This window comes from Lontra canadensis, unplaced genomic scaffold (assembly GCF_010015895.1).
Source record: "Lontra canadensis isolate GAN:19392208 unplaced genomic scaffold, GSC_riverotter_1.0 scaffold9, whole genome shotgun sequence".
NCBI lineage: Eukaryota > Metazoa > Chordata > Mammalia > Carnivora > Mustelidae > Lontra > Lontra canadensis.
Window position 1 is genome coordinate 33,621,527 of NW_022631003.1, and position 21,024 is coordinate 33,642,550.

The 21,024-nt window shown below is 33.2% G+C and overlaps 1 protein-coding gene across 2 annotated transcripts in view; it reads left to right on the forward strand.

Moving 5' to 3' along the window:
• The window catches only part of SOX5 (SRY-box transcription factor 5), a 976,694-nt gene that overhangs the window by 259,073 nt on the left and 696,597 nt on the right, over positions 1-21,024 (forward strand). The window contains exon 4 of one of the 2 annotated variants that reach the window (XM_032855263.1): positions 6,678-6,774. In XM_032855263.1, coding sequence (XP_032711154.1) covers positions 6,692-6,774 — 83 coding nt within the window. In that variant the 5' untranslated portion in view covers positions 6,678-6,691. Of the gene's footprint in view, positions 1-6,676; positions 6,775-21,024 lie in introns of those variants that run through there. The other variant, XM_032855265.1, reaches the window with a different exon arrangement.

The following is a 21,024-nucleotide window of genomic DNA, read 5'->3' on the forward strand; positions in this document are numbered from 1 at the left end:
CAGAGTTCTAGCTAGAACTGCCTGCTGCTCATTTGGTTTTCTGAACCCTTCAAATATATCCTCTATCTAAACTTAACTTTTTTTGTCACTCTGAAAGTGGGATTGGGACACGTAGTTTGATTATTAGACCCAACCTCTGCCACACTGAGCCTTTGGATACTGTGCTGTCCATATAACATACCAGTTGAGATCTTTCCCTTGTATAGAGGGGTAAAGGAAAATGATGATGATTAAAACTTTGACTTATTATATAGTAAGGGTCTTTGGCACACATTTTTTGCATGTATTGGATATAAGAAAAACCATACTCAAGTTTTTATATGTTCAGCCATGAAGACTGAAAATTAAAGCTAAACAAAGAAAAATGGGAGTAAACTAGTTATGTAGTTACTAGAATTAACTTATAAGATATTACTATCATATTGGGATCTATCTGTACTGATTTTGTGTTAATAAGTGGGTACGTGGTTCTCAAAAAAATTTCTAAACAAGCTGGGTTTTAATACTAGAAATAACACTTTTCTAACGAAGAAAACTATAAAGTTTCTTTTGGGGCCTGCTGTATGGTTGTGTAGGTAATGTATTTTATGAATGGCCCACCTAAGGGGGCATCTGTCTCTTATTTACACAAAGGCACTCAGTGTGCTAGCAACAGACCTGATCTTCCAACTCTGATATAATCAGGGGGGCAGTATTGCCAGGAGAAGTTTGGTCTTCTCTAAAGAATTTTGACTTTTAGTATCCATGTGAGGATTCTAAGAGGTCCCCTTGAAGAATAGCTTGGCTCGGAGCAGGACAAAGCTACATGCTAACTTTAGACGTTCATGTTTCCTATTTGCATTTAGGCCAAGAATATTTATTTACCCTGACTACTTTCTCATTAATATGAGTTAATCTGCTGTATAATACTAAAACCTTTAATTATAGAAAGATCAAGATGGGGATCAGAAAGTGTGCTTCTGTCCCCAAATGATTAAGACAATGGCATGTCCTCAGTGTACATGTATTAATGTGCCTTCATACTAATATACAAATTGCACATTTTATAGAAGCTAAGGTATTTTAACAACTAGGTTAAGGAAACTTACATAAGTCCTGATTTTAGATCTTTAAAATACAATTTGACTTATTTATACAAAGCAGGGCCCCCTGTACATTGGGAAAGTGATTTCCAATCAGGTCATAATGGATGGGTTTTAAGGAACAGATGGCAGTCTTAAACAGTAGTGAAGTTGCAGATGCTGGCCTCACACTGGGTCCAAAGCCCAGATCTAGCACTGCCTTGAGTAACCGGTCTGGTTTTCTAACTTTTCTGTTTGATACTGCATGCTATGAAATGTACTAACCTACAGAAGTTTCTGGGATGGTCAAGCTTAGTGGATTTAAGTGTGTAAAGCACTCAGAGCAGTGCCTGATAGATAGCACAAAAAAAAAAAAAAAAACTTATTGAAGTTCATTTTTTTATTAAAAAATACCAACTTTTTTTGAGTTATCATTTGTTTTCATATTCAAATTAGGTAATACTTCTTTTTCTTCCTAGGCTTTCTTACACTTGTTACCGCTCACCTTATTAACCCCTTATCTCTCTATCCTGATGCCCTGATACTAGTCTTGAATTATTCTGAGATTGGATAGTTGTTTTTTTTTTTTTAAATCCTAAACATCTACAGGACATGTAGATATTTTGCTCTCTCTCTCTCTCTCTCTCTCTCGTTTATGTATTCCTCATTTATTACTTTTTCTCACATTCCTAAAAAATCCTACTTATTGATCATATATATTCCCTTTGTCTGAGGAAGATGGTATTAGGAAACAGCGTAACCCAGTACAGTGGAATTAAGATTTGGCAATGTATCTCTGTAGCTCCTCCCAGTTTTAAAATTCTCTGAATCTCTGAAATTGAAAAATCAGAAATTTGAATAGGTGATGCTTTTGAAATCACAGTGGAACACAGTTTTTCCCATACCCCCTTTTGGGGTGTATGTGTGTGTGTGTGTGTGTTTACTCAACATGTGTATATTTTCCACTTTCCCCATCTGGCATCTGCTTTAGCACCAGCTTCTCTAGCTGTTCTGTGTCAAGAGTACTTTAGCCTTTTCATTATGGAAGGGAAAGAAATGAAATAATATAAAAAAGAAAATCCTTCCACCAAGCCCGCTCCACCTCACGTTTTGTTTTGTTGTTTCTAAGCAAGTTTCTTGCCATTTACCTTTGCATTTGCATTGCTTATTGATTGGCAATTTTAAAATTGTTTATTGTGCTCTTTTGTTTCACTGTTCAAGAGCTAAAACAAAAGCTACCAGGCCCTTCGAGGTACACATTTGCATGCGGTGAGCGTTGCCCGAGGAAAAAGTAATTGCTAATGCATATTTATGTGGCACAAATTTGCCATTTGTTTATGCATAAAATTATCAATAGTGCAGGGCGGCCCAGCCGTAGAAAATGGTGACCTTTTTAGCTTAATAAATAGAAATCAGCTGTTATTGTGAAGAGATCAGCCATTTATTCTGTGTTGAGGGACATTGCCGGGAAAATGCAGATTGGGGCTGGCAATATCATTAAATGGAAGGCCAATGACCCTTTCGGTAGAGTCTATTATACTTTATCTAATAGGGGATAAATGGCTCTGGTTGGCAATTGGAATAAAGAACAACAGTTTTTGTTGTTTTTTTTTCTTTTTAAAATTTCAATCTGTAATTTTATAACTATATGGATTTTAAGCCAGTAAAACCGAACAGGGAATCTCAGGCTGACCTGTTGCTAGAATTATCTCAAAAAGTATCTGTTTTCGATTTGTTTTTCCTGTTCATTACTTTCTATTTTGATTTGTACCCATTGAAACAAAGAGTAAGTCAAATGATGTTTTTTGTTGTTGTTTTCAGGAAAATAGATCTTCCTTTAGTTTTTAGCTTTCTTGTTCCTTTTTTTGGCCATACTTTTATCTTTGCACTGCAGATAATTTTGTGTTTTTCAGGGTTGTTCTGTATTTGATGTTTTAAAAATACTATAAGTAGAAGAAGCTATCCCTATATAAAGTTACTAACAGATTGTAAATTGAGGGGTTTTTTTGTTGTTAAGCTAAACATGATACTTTGTAATTGATAAGAAGGGCATTTGAAGCAAGTATGTGGGTCGTTTGCATTAAAGACTATTCTATAAATATAAAACCTTCTCATGGGTGTGTGTGTGTGTATGTGTTCTTAATACATTTAAAAAACCCAGCAGATAGTCATGTATCTTTTTATGGTGGTTTTTCTGCTGATTCTGATAGAGGAAATGCCTATGAGCTGGTCTATGACAGTGGTTTAATGTGTAATCTCATACTACGTTTACTTGACTAATATCTCTTCGGTCTATTATGAGCATTTCTGCCTTTCAGGATTTTTTATCCAGTTTTTTTCAATCATTATAGAATTCACTATTAAATTGAAGTTACATTTGTTTTTTTCAATATTATCTAATATTTTATGCTCTCAAAATTTTATGTACGTTTAGAAACAAGATAATGGAACAGAGGAGGCCTGCCCACGCACCTCAGAGCACAGTGAGCTCTAGGGAGCAACCTGCGCGGGCTCCTCCCTGGTTGTGTTTCTTAACACAAGCACGCCCACCAGGTTTAAAGTTTCTACAAGAGCAGGTCTGCAACCACCAATCTTTCCCTCCTGCTGCACTTTCCTATGACATTGCATTCTGCTGCACGTCACCGGAGTGACTGAGGAACCTTTTACCGGCAGAAATGGGTCTGTTGGTCCTTTTTAAAGTAGAGGGTGTAAATAGGATTCAGACACTAGGGTACATTAGTCCATAAAATGAATATATTTTTTATGTCATTTATAAGGTATTGATTTTAGGTCCATTAGATTCACAGTCCCTAGTGGGAGAAAAAACAATGATTTAATGGATAGGTTGGAATTCCAGAAGGAAGCACAACAGCAGCGATTAACCCCTTCTTCTTTCACTCCCTGCCACATTATTTAACATGGTGGAGTAGCTGAGGGCTCTAGGGGAGAGGGGCAGTTTGTTCTCTGTCTTCCTTGCACTCTATGAGGGATCACAAAACAAATTTCAGCTGGATTATTACTGTCTCTGAATGTGAGAGAGCAGAGCACTCTGGGTTGGTAAGAGTTGCTCTAGTTTGTTTTTATAAGGTAGTTTTTAAGTTGATGATTGTGTTTTGTTTTTACAAAACCTAGAGCATATTTATTTGGAAAGTCGTAATTTATGATACTGTTTAGGGAGATCATAAACTATGAAGGAATAAAGCTTACTTTTTTTTTAAAGAAAAAATTTTTATTCTCAACTCTGAGAAAGGAGAGTTCATTATAGTGTTATGCCAGTTATATCCTTTCTTAAACAAGTTTTAAGTAATATTAGTGAGAATGGCCATCACAGTAATTTTTCTAGAACTTCAAGATGTAAGTTTAATTGTGAAAACCTTTAGAATCAATTGTTGCTGTTACCTTCTTTAAAAATTGTTAAAACCTAAATTATATCCTTAAAGTATTTATAAATAAGACTTCATATATTCAGTGACAAATGAAATAATAAAATATGGAAGAAAACATTGTGATTAATGGATTCTACAAATGCATAGAAAGTTATTGGTTTACACAAGCTTCTTTTCTGTTAAAAGGATGACTGAAATAACATTTTACTTCTATGTCCAGAGCACTCATAATAATTCTAGCAATTTATCCCAACTAATGTTACCACCACCTAAAAGGAATTTTCTCTTAGGCTTCCTTTGGCATTTACATTTCCCTTCTTATATATGAAAAAATATATATATAGGTAGGAAATTTGTAAAAATTCTTATACTTTCAATTATCTGATGTACTGTATGTTAAGGTTGAATAAAATTATGCCAACCAAAGTTTGACTTTCTTAAAAATTGACCTGACATAAAGAATATGGTATCAATAAACATTTTTAGAATTTTATATTTTAATTCAAGTTTTTCAAATTCTATTAAAAAATGTAAAAATCCAGGCTCCCTCTTGTGGGTAAAATTACCACCTGTATATTCTGTGTTGCCAGCATACAGGTTATGACAAAATTTCTGTTTCATTCTTAAGTAAATTCTGTGTGGTCTCTTTATTTGGTCAGATGTGACATTTCACTTAATTGAAAAAATGTAGAGTGTAGGGTACTTTTTTAGTAACATTTTTAATGAAAAGGATTTTTTTTTAAATTAGCAGACTATGTATAGACAACCTTTGCTTTACTGCAGCAGTATAATTTCTTTTTTTTTTTTTTAAGATTTTATTTATTTATTTGACAGAGATCACAGGTAGGCAGAGAGGCAGACAGAGAGAGAGAGGAGGAAGCAGGTTCCCTGCTGAGCAGAGAGCCCGATGTGGGGCTCGATCCCAGGACCCTGGGATCATGACCTGAGCTGAAGGCAGAGGCTTAACCCACTGAGCCACCCAGGTGCCCCGGCAGTATAATTTCTGATGTTCAAAATTTTTAATAACTTTTTTCATTTTAGAATACTCTCCAATGGGATAATTAGCAAACTAATGAAATAATGTGGAGCTTGCTTTTTTTTTTTTTTTTTAAGAGAAAGTGAGAGAGCAGGAGGAGGGGCAAAGGGGGATTGTGTGTTAGAGAGCGAGAGAGGGAGAATCTCAAGCAGGCTCCACACTGAGTGCAGAGCCACATGTAGAAAACTAAGAATATGACCTGAGCTGAAATCGAGTCAGAGGCTTAATTAACTGAGCCACCCAAGTACCCCAATAATGTGAAGTCATCAGTGTGGTGACTTTTGGGTTTCTGTGTTTATTAGCAGAAGTTCTGATACTGGAGTGAAGTAACATCCCTTCCTACCCATCATGCTCCAGACAGATACCATATGCTAATAAAACTACTCAAATGCCCTAAATCTTGTCATCAAAACTGAATAATCAATGGCGTAGTAAGAATGAACACAGAAGCATTACCCAGCTCTCCCTGGATTGAACTAATACTGAATAAACTGGTCTGGGACCCAGGCTATGGCTAGACCACCATGTATGGGTTCCCTGCTTTCAGAAGTCTGACACCTAGGAATTTCAGCTGAGTAGCAGAGGCCATTTCTGTCCAGCCTGGGAAAACAGGCCAGAGCTTTTGTGCACTCGTGAAAGTGGCAAGAACAGTATTTCTGAAGTTGAGCTAAGTAGCACAGTCCTAGAGATATATAGTGAAAATTGTGAATGTAGACATAGCTGAATGACTCCCACTAAGATGTTACCGTGCTGACAGATGCTGTCAGGTGTTTGAGAGGAATCAAGGAAAGGATCTATGAGGACACCTGAAGATTTCTCATAAATCATTCCAAGAACTAAAAATTTATCTTAATGTTGCCTGTCCTATAGCATCTGCGTGATTTTTACATGAAAATTAGAATGAACAACTTCTGAGGGGATTAATATATATACATATATGCATGTAATGTAATTTATATGTGCATATGTTTTTAGATTAATTCTGGTAGCATTAAAGGGCCAAATTAATGCCTCTTTTCCTATAAAAATAACTTTATTATATTTATATATATTTATACATTTATGTAAATTTACATATAGAAATTTATTTTGAAAACCTTGGAAAAAAAATCTTTGAAAATCCTGCTTCCAAAAGTCCTATGTCAATACATTTACTAAAATGTGCTGTTAATGGTCTACTTTTATTTTTTCTAGCACTCCTCTTGCTGATGACACAATTCCTCTGTGAATCCATTTGCAAGATTCTGAAAGCTGAACAGAGAATTTTGGCACTGCACTGGGTAGGAAAAAGGTATATTCATAAAATACATTAATATACACCTTTGAAAAACCAATTACTACATTTGCTGCTTTATAAAAATGAAAGTTTATATGCCTTCTCTTATTTTTAATTTATAAGTAAAATATATGACATATGCATATTAAACTATACTACATAATCTTTTATATTCAGATGACAACTAGATTTGTAATTATAATTTGGAAACTCATTATGAAGGTAATGTCTCTAAACTGGCAGATGATAGCAACATTTCTTTTATTTTTGTTTTCTTAATGAGATACACTTTTCTTGAAGTGAAAGCTTTTTTCTCCATTGAAAAATGTTTTTTAAAACATTTGTTCCTGCTTTTTTGTCATTGTTGCAAAAGAACTATTTTGGTCACAATAGGTAGGTCACATATTTTACAAAAACTTCCATAGGCTATTAAATATCCGGGGTATATTTTTGTAAACATGTACAAAAATGTAATATTGCTCAGACCAAACAGATATTTTCCAATTTGCTTAGCAGAAATATTTAGTGGGCATCTGTCTGTGAGTGCATTTATGAAATGCTTGTTTGTCTTTTCAAAAAAAGTTATACTCTGGGAATAGGAACTGAAAGTTTGACCACAGACCTAGACTTGAAAATCCTCCTATATTCTAGTGGTTGACTTGAAAATCTTCCTATATTCTAGTGGTTAACTTTCATGTACGTGACAGCAGAAAAGGTTGGAGGTAAGGGATCCTTTGTTTAGAAGTTTATCACTAGTAAGATGGAAAGGGAATTCTGTTTATTCCTAAAAAGAATTACGGAAAATGGTCTTTTTGAATAGTGAACTAAAATTTATTTATTCATTAATCCACTCTACGGTCTTATAACTTATGTTTCTAGAAGTTCAAGATGTAAGTTTAACTGTGAAAACCTTTAGAATCAATTGTTGCTGTTACCTTCTTTAAAAATTGTTAAAACCTAAATTATATCCTTAAAGTATTTATAAACAAGACTTCATATATTTAGGGACAAATGAAATAATAAAACATGGAAGAAAACATTGTGATTAATGGATTTTTATTTTAACAGAAGTGGAGTAAGTCACAAATGGATTATTGCAAATATGAAACTTACGTAGTTTTACAAGTGAAAACCAATATCAATACCATTAAAAGGCAAATGTAAATCTGGGGCCACTTCTAGTAAATATGGCCAACATCACATGTAAAGAGCTATTATTATAAGAAGGCACTAACATCTTAATTTATAAAGATAAACTATAAGAACAAATATTGAGGAATGTAATTCTAATACAGTATACTAATAAAAGAAATGCAGGGTTATGGTTACTATCAAACCAGTAAAAAGCAGTTTGGAATGATAATGTTGTAACAAGAATATGGGGAGATGGGTGCTTTCAATACTGTTGGAAAAGCATTGTATTTGTTCAACTTTCCAGGAAGTGATTTGGCCATCTCTGGTATGAGCCTTACATGTTTCCAAAGCATTCTATGCAATATTTCCACTCCACTAGTTTGGAAAACATTTGGTTACAAGTAATCCAAAAGAGTTTTTTAAAAGATGGAAATTTACATTTTCTCTTTGTGAAGCCTGTGTAAGCAGTTTGGTGCTGGTCGGGTGGCTCCACAGTCATCAGGGACCTAGATCCTTCAATCTCTTACTCTGTTACTCTGAACATGTGATTTTACCTAGTGTTTTAGAATATTCAGAATTGGTATTCCAGTCATCATGTACATGTGCTAGCTACAGGATGGGAATATTACTAGGAGAAGATCATGCTCCCTCTCTTTAAGGAAATCTTCTGCAAGGTGTTCATAGCCCTTCCATTTACATTCCACTGGCTAGAACATAGTCATACAAAAAAGCCATACTTGAAGAGGCTGGGAAATGTAGTTTTTATTCTGGGAGAGGAATCTGGGGAAGTTATTATAGTGGAATAATAAGAGACTGGATATTAGGGCCCAATAAACAATGTTTGGCAGTTTCACTTCCAGGAATCTAACTTAATGAAATAATTAAAGGAAGAGACCAAATAATATAAATATATTTGTTCATTTTCATTATTTTATAATGGGAATAATTTGAGATTGACTAAATTGTCCAGCAGTGGAACAGTAGTTGGATAAATTTGAGTACATTTGTATTATACAGTCAATAAAATATTTTAAAGAATTTTTAAACTCATATGGAATTATGCATAATGTAATATTAAGTCAGAATCCACACTAAAGATACATTGTACTTCTAAATTTGTGTGTGTATACACGTACGTGCACACACACATACATACTTACTTATATATTACAAATGCATAAAAATTAACAGGGAAAATACCTGAAAGTTAATACATCAAATATTAGCTCTAGATCATGGAATCATGAGTAGCTTTAACTTTCTTTCTAGATTACACAGTTGTTTATTTTATACTTATTTTTAAATATTTTATTTATTTGGAAGAGAGAGATCAAGAGCAGGGGGGAGGGGTAGAAGGAGAAAAACAGACTCCCCGCTGAGTAGGGAGCCTGATTTGGGACTTGAACCCAGGACCCCGAGATCATGACCTGGGCCACCCAGGTGCCTTACACAATTTTTTAAATAATAAGTATGACTTCACACTAAAATTTGAAAATACTAGAAGTATGGGATTCCAAAAGGTTTACTGAAGTTGCTTAGTGTTCCTGTTAAAAAGACTACTATGTCTATTCAAGGAGAAATGAATCAGCTTCGCACCCATCCTTTTTGACTTTTTCCTGAAGTCAGGCTGCAGTGAGCTTTCCTTCTCAGTAGAGCAGTGCAGTCACTCAGAAATCTTGACCACATTGCAGCCAGCTGCCTCTTTTAGGTTAGGGCAGACTGAGATACTGTTTTGCAGTTCAGTAGCATGCGGCAAGCTCCTGACAGTTGTTGATAATCATGCCAATTTCAAAGGCAAAGAGCAAAGTTTTAAAGACTTAACTTTCTTGTGTGTGCGTGAGAGGTTGCCCATTGCAGTTCTGGATTAAGAAATGTCTCTTTTTTGTATGGTAAAGGATTTTAAAAATTATAATGTTAAGAGAATATTAAAGAAATGAGAATTTAACTCAAAGCTAAGAGAAAAAATTAAGTTGCAGAGCAATTCATCAGAAATTCTCTGCAGAAATTAAAGTGAAAACATTTCTCCCCTGAACCTAAGTTGACTATACTTTTTGGAATTTATAAGAGAAATATAGTGTTGAAAGTATAGACTTTGAAGACAGATTGAGCTCAGTTCCTGATGGTATCCTTATATCTACTGTTCAGTCTGTTCCTTAACCACTGATTCCTCATGTGTAAAATATAAGTAATAATAGAAGACACTATACCCTGCAAATATTTATCACATGGACACTGGTGTAACTACACTGATTGAACAGTGTAAACTTTAGACTTTAAAGCCCAGACCATTACTAGAAATAGTCACTTTGTAAATAACTGAAGTTTCAGTTCAGTAAGAAGATTACATAATTTAAAATCTAAATGCCCATAATAACATAATCTCAAAATATATTAAGGACAAATTGCCAAAACAGTAAGGAGAAATATGCAAACCCACAATAACATTTTAACCCAGTTCTTTTAGTAATTGATAGAATAAAGTAGACAGAAAACATCTGTAAGGATATAGAGTTGAAAGACAAGTTTAAGAAACTTGACCTCATAGGTATATACAGAACCTTGCATAAACTGCAAAACTGACATTACTTTGAAGAAGACATGAAAAAATTACAAAAATTGCTATATGTTGAGTCATAAAATAGGTCTCAACCATTTTCAAAGAATTGGAATCATACCAGTTTCACTAGAAATCAAGTTGCAAATAAATTTTAGAAACGTATAATTAGAAATAAGTTTCAAGATTTCAAAGAAATCACAATAGTAATTTTAAATATTTTAAACTAAACAAATAGAACTTCTTACATGTTACCAGTATAGATTGCCTATAGGAAGTACTTCCTGGAAAAATTATATTTTAAATAAATCTACTAAGAAAAATAAAGAATGGAAATAAGGAGGCATTTCAAAAAAGCAAAAACAAAATGGAATAAACTCAAAGTAATAAAATCAAGAGTCAATGAAAGCAAGAGCATAATTAATAAAGTGGGAAATAGTCATATGGAGAGGACCAAGAAAGTAAAAAAAAATTGATTGTTGCAAAAGAAGAGCAAGTTTTCCAGTCCTCTGATGAGACCAAACAAGAGAGCAAGTGATAAAGGGCAAATAACCAACATCAAGAATGACAAAGACTACATCATCACAGTTGTGTAAATATTAAACAGACAGTAATGAATATTACAAACTTTATGTTATCAACTTCACATTGGTAAATATGAAGAATTGGATGAATGTTCAAGTTCCTAGAAAAACACAATGTAACAAATTCACTCAAAAAGAAAGGGAGAGGGGCACCTGGGTGGCTCAGTGGGTTAAAGCCTCTGCCTTTGGCTCAGGTCATGGTCCCGGGGTCCCAGGATCGAGCCCAGCAGGGAGCCTGCTTCCTCAACTCTCTCTGCCTGCCTCTCTGCCTACTTGTGATCTCTCTGTCAAATAAATAAATTTAAAAAAAAGAAAGAAAGAAAGAAAGGGAGAACCTGAATAGTTCTGAATAGTTCTATAACCATTAAAGCAATTTAATTCAGTAATCAAAAATCTGCCTATAAAGAAAATTCCAGACCCAGGTAGCTTCACAGACAAATTCAAGGAAGAAATAGTCTAATTTTACATAAGTCTAATTATGTCTAATTTTACATAAGTCTTTTTCACAAACTTACTTTATAAATATTATATAATCTTGATACCAAACTTGACAAGTATGATGAGGAAAAGCATTTACAGGCAAATTCCTTTCATGAATATAAATGGAAAAACCATCAACCAAATATTACCAAACCAAATTCAGCAATATATAAAACGGATCACTAACCATGACCAAGTTGGTTTATTACAGAAATTCTAGGTTTGCTAACACATTAAAAAAAAAAAAACCAAAACCAACAATCTATATAATACAGATTAAAGAAAAGTATTAAATGATCATTTCAATTAATACAAAAAGCATTTAATAACATCCAACATCTATTCTGATTTTTTAAAAGTTTTAGAAAGCTAAAAATAGGAAAACGTTTCCTTAATGTGATATAAAATACCCATAGCAAATATAAATTATAATAGTATAAGTTGGAAGATTTCCTTTTGTGATCAAGAACAAGACAAGGATATTTTCTATCACTCCTGCTATTTAGCATTTTTTCTGGAGATGCTAGCCAATGTAGTAAGGCAAGATAAAGAAATAGAGTTATTATTGGAAAAGAAACAACCAACTGTCATATTGGCAGATAAAACGAATTAAAAAGAGTGCTTAGCAAGTTTGATGCATACAATATAAGAAATCAACTGTATTTCTATATATATATCAGCATCACTTTATACCTCATTTTTTTAAAAGATTTTATTTACTTGAGAGAGAGAGTGCACACAAATGAGGGGGAGGGATAGAGGGGGAGGAAGAGAGACCCATTGTGGGCTTGATCCCAGGACCCTGGGATCATGACCTAAGCTTAACTGACTGAGCCACCCAGGCACCCTTACCTCATGTTTAATAATAAGAGATATGTAGCATCTCTATGGGGATAATTGTGAAACTTTAAGAAGTATTTTCAAGGCTGAAATAAATGATGTTCATGAACTAAAGGATCCAATATTGTAGAGATGCTCCTTACTGTCAAACTGATTTATAAGTACAGTGTAATCACAAAGAAAAAGCCAACCGGTTGTTATTTATTTGGATAATTTTAAAGTGTGTGTGTATGTGTGTGTGTGTGCGCACGCACACGCGTGTGCACTGCAGGGCAATATGACAAGTTGATTTTAGTGAAAAAGACAAAGGATAGTCAAGACACTCTTAGAAAAGAAAGAATGGGTCAGAGTACTTGCTTTGCTGATTTTATAAAACTATTAATTGAGAAAAACATTGTGTCAGGGGTAGACAAGTAAACAAATAAAACGAACTAAAGAACTCAGAAACAGACTCTTGCATATATGGGCTCTTTATTTACAATAAAGGTGGTATTTCAAAGCAATAGAAAAATAGACTTTTTAATACTAGTACTGGGAAAATTGATTATCTATGGAAAAACAAAATTTACATCACACCACACACAAATATCAATTTCAGTTGCTCACAATCTAAGTGTAAGAGGCAAAAAGAATCCAAGAGAATCTAAGAAAATAGCTTTATGACTTGGGAGTAGAGATGGATCTCTTAAATGAAGAAAGCTCACCTTCTGCATTATTTTTAAACAGACTTTTTTTTTTTTTTTTCAAAGCAGTTTTAGGTTCAGAGAAGTACGAGAAGACAGAACAGAAAGTTTTCATATACCCCCTGCTACCCCCCAACGCATTTATAGCCTCATTTATTAACATATCCTACCAGAATGGTACTTTTTTTTTTTTTTTACAATTTATAATGGACATATCATTTATTGCCCAGAGTTCATTCTTTACATTAAGGGCTACATTATTTTATTGTTTATCAGAAAGCACCATAAAAAGAGGGAAAAGACAGGACATAGAGTGGTAGAATAAAATTGGAGAATATCATTGATGAAGATCATATCAGAATAGATTTTTAAAAACTATAAATCAGGGTGCCTGGGTGGCTCAGTGGGTTAAAGCCTCTGCCTTCGGCTCAGGTCATGATCTCAGGGTCCTGGGATCGAGTCCTGCATTGGGCTCTCTGCTCATCAGGAAGCCTGTTTCCTTCTCAATCTCTCTCTCTCTCTGCCTGCCTCTCTGCCTACTTCTGATCTCTCTCTCTCTGTCAAATAAATAAATGAAATCTTTAAAAAAAAACCTATAAATCAGTGTAGCATATAATCTAATCTATAATCTAATAGGCATATTAGATAATATCTAATCATATAATCTAATCATATGATCTAATAGGCAAGTGGCAAAAGAAGAAATCCAAGTGGACAATAGTATGTCCCAGTGTCCAAACATATTAAAAAGTGCTTAATATCAATAGTATTCAAGGAAATACAGATTAAGATCCCACTACACGTACTTAAGAATGGGGAAACCTAAAATCTAGCTGGTCAAAGCATTAGCAAGGATTTAGAGTATCAGCCATTTATACAGTACTTTTTTAGCTATCAATTGGAGCAACCACTTTTGAGTATAATACCTAATAAAGGCGAAATTTATATCCCCTGCTCAAGCATAGCAATCCTGGATAGATATCCCAGAGAAATATGTACATATGTGTATCAGGAAACATATATAAGAATGTTCACATGAGAAATATTTATATTTGCCAAAAATTGGAAATAATTATCAAGGTGGAAATTTATAGAATAGTCAATGAGATATTGAAGAGCAAAGAAATACTGAAATATTGAAAAGCAAAAAAATACTACTACAAGAACCAGGGAATCCTAATTAAGAATAAGGAAAGAGGCTGAGCTGAGGGAGGAAGTATTTGGGTGAGGGAGAGCTTTGGCTCTAAGGGAGAGTGCCAGGAACGTCCTATGTGGTGGTTCTGTAGGTATATGCTTTCTTACTATTTGCTAAACTGTAAATATTGTGTACATTTAATCATAATAATTAAATGTTAAAATAATACAGCAAATAGTTATGATAGGTTTTACTTATTTCTTTAGTGATGTATTATATTTTAGGAGGGAAAAATGTGGTTGCAAATAGTATGGATTAAACTGATACATCTTTGAAATTAGGTAAAATTATTTAAGATGCTTGTAAAGTAATGGAAATGAGAAATAATAGGAGAGTAAAATAAGCATTTATTCTTTCTAGTACTTGTTCTAAAAAATGTAATGAAGGATTAAGACGTTGCCATTAGATTGAGTAGAAGTAAAATGTCTTCAAACTATAAAATTATGGTTATTTTATCTCTATATATTTTAAAACACATTGTAATGTTAAAATATCCTTTTGCACATATCAACAATACCCACAAAAAGTCTTCATTGAATATCAGATTTTATATTCCATTGACCAAAAACGGTACAACAAAAATAAATGCGTTACATAGTTGTTGTGAATCCAAGAGTTTTTAGAGGTAAATTGAGGATAGTGGTTAGTTATACCACTGATAGCAGTTGTTTTTGCTTTGCTTATCTCCTTCTGTATTAACATTGTTTTAAAATGTCACTGCATTTATAGTTATTTGCTTTAACCATTTAGCTAGTTAATAATTTGTGATCCTAATGTTATTTGTACTTGCCTTTTGGTCACCTTTCTCTTTTACTTGTAAATAAGCAACCTCTTTGCTTTAATTATTTATCAAATCCCATCACTTTTTTCCCTTGGTCACCTAATCCAGATAGTAAAACTCTTTATTGCTTGAAAAAGGAAAATAATCCCAATATATTGCAAATTGTCAAGTGAGTTCTTTATAATTAAAGATTACTCTGCGATATACAATTTTTAAGTCATTTATTCAGACAGGGTGCACTGGCCTTTGAGAATGAGCCACTTTGTTGACAAATCTATCATCTAAATTGTACAACATTAATGAGAACTCTGAGCAGCACACTCTTACATTTTAATATAGATTGCAGTTTAAGGGGAACAACAACAACAACAACAAAAAACCACCACCAAAACAAAATACTGAATGTGATTGAAGTTGATTTTGAAAAGGTCTGCCACCTGTGGATAAAAATGTGCATTACTCTGAACACATAGTAATTAAGAAGACTGAAAGGTCATAGGAAAATCCAGTGACCCTCTGAGATCAAAACATTGATTATTAAAAAAAAACAAAAAAAAAAAAACAAGAAGAAGGCGCTGATTTTTACAGTTGTATAAATACAGGGTTTATGATACTACTTCCTCGCACAGCTAACTGTCCATGCTCTACAACCCCACCCACAGTTCTATAGTACCACGTGGTAGAACTGAGTCAGTGCTGGTCTTTGACTGGAATCCCTTGTTTATTAATTAATTACAATCATATATTTCCTGAACAGCATCACATTTCTGTATCTTATTCTTTTTCATAACACTTTGCACATCACGTTAGATCAATATTTCAGTGTTGCACCTCGATCTCTTAAATGTCTCCATTTTGATAAACTTTCAGCTTAGTTTTCTCAAGTTAATGAAATATCGTAAGTAAAAACACCATGAAAAGCATGCTAACAGCCTGTTTAAATCTAATGGCACCATACTTTTATAATTTTTTCTTTAACTCAAAATTATTTGTTTAAATGCCTGATTATACTTGATCATCTGCATGTTCTACCTACAAATATCTAATATCCATTTGAATAGCTTTGCATAAAGTTATTGAGCTTATTTTCTGGGTGTTTCATATGTACATATGCCCTGGAGGAATTTTATTAGCACAATTTGAATTGCAGAGTTCATTTCAAAATGTACATCAATTTAAATAACATAATTCAGTCATATAGAGATGCTCCATTGTGCTGGTGGAACAAGATATTGCTGTTTGAGTAGCTAATGCTGATGTACTTGAAACAGTCCTAAACCGCTAGCAGAAAATAATGGTCCATGCATAATTCTTTTGGCTATAGCTTTCCACTTCTTGATTGATAAGGAATGATGAATGAGCATCATTCAAAAATTATAGGAAAATTAGACTATATTACTTTTTAAAGTCAGATGATAATATGTCTTACTAATTTAATAACAATCAAGCATTGTTCTCTTATTCAGCAATTGTTTGTAATTAAGAGAATTTTTCCTTCCAAATAAAATAATGTATGAACTGTTGACCAGAAATTTTTTAAATGATATATGTGAGCAAGCAGTTGCTTATTTTTGTGTCTTTCTTTAGAACACTAAGCAACAAAGCAGTTCGAACAATAATAATTTAATTTGAGAAAAACCTTGAACCCAAACTGTCTCCATAGAACTTTTTCATAATTAGGTTATACATCTTCTCAGTGGAAGAAGTCTTGCCCATGGTCACATTCTGTAAATGAAAATACATTTTGCATAAATTAGTGAAGTTGAACTGCTGAGATTCATTATAAAATGTAATAAATATTTCCCAATTTTTAAAGTAATTATGAACCATGATGTTATTTTCCTAGATGATGAATGTATCTAGGCATCTTTTATAGAATTAGACATTTTATAGTGAATAACTGGTGTTTTTAAAACATATGACATGACATGACATAATATAACATAATATAATGTAATCATGATGTTTAACCTGTAATTAGGGAATTTTATTCCCTCTTAAAGCTTTTTGATACAAGTGTCATTATAGGCACGGTTTAAGGACAATTTTCTAACTATTTAGAAAAAAGTTAAATTCAATTCTTATGCCATTACCAATATTAATTCTAGAAGGATTATAGATTTACATTTTTAATAAAAGACTCTAAGAGTATTAAGAGATAGTGTTGGCACATATATATGTAAGTGGGGCTAGGGTCAAAAGTTATTTTTAAGAATTATACCAAGGCAGGGGCGCCTGGGTGGCTCAGTGGGTTAAAGCCTCTGCCTTCGGCTCAGGTCATGATCCCAGGCTCCTGGGATCGAGCCCCGCATCGGGCTCTCTGCTCAGCCGGGAGCCTGCTTTCTCCTCTCTCTCTGCCTGCTTCTCTGCCTACTTGTGATCTCTGTCTGTCAAATAAATAAATAAAATCTTTAAAAAAAAAAAAAAAAGAATTATACCAAGGCAGACATCACAAAGCAAAAATGTTGTTAGGTTTAATCACATAAACATAAAAGCTTTTTTTGCATCTTCAGTGGTAAGACTGACAAATAAGGAACTGAGAAATATGTTTGTGGTTTACTAGGTTTAATGATATAAAGTACCATTTTTATTAAAAGTATTGGCAATTTTATATATTCAATATATGTAAATAAAATGTATTTTTTACTGCTAACAAATTAAGAGAAAAGTAGAAAAATAATTTGAATATTCAATTAATATTGGGGTTCAAACATAACAAATGTTTGAGTTTTATAAGTTAAGAAATGTAAATCAATTGTGAGATCTTAGTTCATTTAGCAAATTAGAAAAGAAAAAAATGACACAATAATGAATGAAGATATTGCAGTGAGGTTAGGCTTGTCCTTGACTGAGGCTGGTGGTGCCAATTGTATCCTGGCACCAAAGATTCATTTCACAGTACATGTTAAAATCTGTTAATGTCAGAACACCTGGGTAGCTCAGTCAGTTAAGTGTCCGACTCTTGGTCTCAGCTCAGGTCTTGATCTCAGTGTCATGAGTTCAAGCTTCATGTTGGAGCCTGCTTCAAAAAGAAAAAAAAAAAAAAAGAAGAAGAAAAGTCTGTTAATGTTGATGCTTGTACTTCAAGGAAGTTAGCTAAATGTTTTTATATACGGTGTTTATAGTAACATGAAATTGAAAACAACTGGATATATTAAAAAATGGTTTCTATGTTTAAAAAATCATGGTGTTTGTAGTAATGGAATATTAATTTCATTTAAAAATGATGTGTTGGCATGGGAAATCTTAGGCTCTGGGTAATGGTAAACATTTAAGAAATATTTATTGGTTGGATATGTAGGTGCATGTACACACACACACTAGTGTGTAGCAGGCAGAGAACAAAAATTCTGGAAGAACATAAGCAAAATGACAAAAAGCTATACTTGGATTAAAGGACTATGGCTGATTTTTTAAAAAAATTTCACCTTTTTGATTGCATGTGTTAGTTACCTTTCTTTAATAAACGTTACTTTTATTTTAAAGAAAAATACGTATTTTTAAACTATAAACATCAGTGTCATAATTCATCTCTCAAGAAGCTTTCCCCTTATGTTTTCTTCTTGGAGTTTTATAATTTCAGGTCTGATGTTCAAGTCTTTATGCATTTATGTTAATTTTTGTGAATAGTATAAGAGAAAGTTCTGATTTTATTCTTCTGCTTGTGGTTATCCAGCTTTCCAGACCTTATTTATTGAAGGGACTATCCTTTCCCCACTTGGCTCCCTTGTCAAATATTAGTTGCCCCTATATACCGGGGTTTATTTGTGGGATCTCAATTCAGTTCCATTGGTCTCTGTGTCTATTTTATGTCAGTACCATACTGTTTGGATTACCATGGCTTTGTAGTATAGCTTGGAATCAGGAAGAAAGTCTCCAGCTTTGTTTGTTGTTCTCAGTATTGCTTTGACTATTCAGGTATTAGGATAGTTTTTCTCTTTTATTGAGAAATTTCATTGGAATTTTGATAGAAATTGCTTTAATACTTTATACATAGTTTTTCGAATGAAAGCATTTTCTACACATGTAGATTGTGATACAAACATGTCTAAATTCTTTGTTCTGAATTTTGGATTAGGAAAAAAATCAAGAGGAACAAAATGTTTTTTAGAATTTGTGATACATTAAACTACAGTCTACATGGCTAGGATAAAATGCCATAACACCGCCAACAAATTTATCCAGTGTTTACTCCTAAAATCCCAATGGTAGGGTTGGATCACACTGCTTTAGATTCGGTCTGTCTCTGGCCATTGGGTAGTGCTTCATGTTGTGCCAACTTTTGCCTTTATGTGACTTCCACTAGATTCCACTGTCACAGAGAACAACACCCCAGAAATAAGATTTTTAAAATCCTTCGAAAAATTCAAGATCTTATATAATGGACAATAGATATTATTCCTTATTAAGATATTTACCTTATGAAAACCATAATTTAAATCTTCCAGTACTGTTCTAGTGTTTCTGTAGTCACTTATTATTTTTTATTTTATTTATTTATTTATTTAATAGTCACTTTTTTTAAAATGAAAGTTACCTCATAGCTGTAAGCATAATTCATGTCCATGCATTTACAGATGTGTCTACAGTTTGATTTGTTAAAGTCCTCCTGCCTTTCTCCCTTTATTCTCACTTTTATAACTGAAAGCCTCAATAAAAAAGTGATTAGTAAATCCATAATGAAGCAATTTATTAAACTAAGGTAAAATATATTATATTGATTATTCAAATGAACTTGTCTTCTTTGATTGAAAGAAACTGTTTTATAAAATGAATTCTATGTTCTTCCATTACCAGCAAGTGAACTTTGGTTCATGACCACTTTTTCTATTTTTAAACTTTATCTGTATTGATGCAAAGCATAAGCAAATATTTTAATTTTTAGAATAAGAATGACTTTTCAAAAGTATATAATGTGTTTTTAAAAGAAAATGAATACATTATGACTAGCAATTTTAAAAGGAATAAAGCTTAGAGGGACTTAATAGAACTCAAGATGTTGATATGCCCTTAAATAGCAAATATTAAAGCATTTATTTAATGTCATTGGAATACAAAAGAATAGGGCAAACTGAATAGAAAAGGAAGGTCAAAGTTAATTTTAACCTTTGTATTTATCAACAAACCATTGTATTTTCTTTATTTATTCCCCCATCTTTCCCTTTTGTTTTGAAAGTATTGTTATTTAAAAGGAAGGAACACTCATGTCAGAATTATACTAAAAATCAGACTTCAAGACTATCTGTGAGGCAGAAATAATCCAACTATTATTTCTGGTATAAAAAGTTTTTTGAATAACATCACTTGCCCAGAAGCTGTTTTCCAACCTAATAACTCTTGGAATTATGATCTAAAATTTCAAGAGGATTAAGGCTGCATAACTACTAGAAAGTACAAGTGTGCAGGAATGTGACCAGAGGTGAAATCTGATTTAAAATTTCTTTGAGGAAGCACTAGTTTGAAACAGTAGCCCTGAGAAAGCAGAAATGCTACACATATAAATATTGCTTAGCAAGCTTATCTTAGTTAAACATATACTAAATACATGCATAGCCATCTCCAAGACATTCATTAACTAGGGTTTTAGTCTATTTTCTTGATTTTAACCATCTGCTTTCAATTCTCCTTGAACAAAATTACTCAAAATGGACAGAAATAAAGTTCAACACATTCTATATTGGTTCATCTTCTTTTTAGTAATTTCTTTATGAGACAGTTTGGAGGCAGCATGGGATGCATGCCCAGTTTGTTGATGGTGAACCCATCTTGGGTGTGCCTACCATTTATCCATTCCAGTACTTTGTCAGAAGTTGTGTAACAAGTTGGATGGAAAAGCAGGAGGCAGGAGGCGTCTCCATGTGACAGTTATACCATAATATGCCAAGCGTGATGCTGGTTGCTGCAGAGGACACAACTCTAAGTAAAATGAGATCCTGGGCCTCAAAAGCAATAGATAATCCTGGGGTGTAGGTGGGGATAAGGATGGCAAGATTATGTCAGTCCCTCTGTTGAAA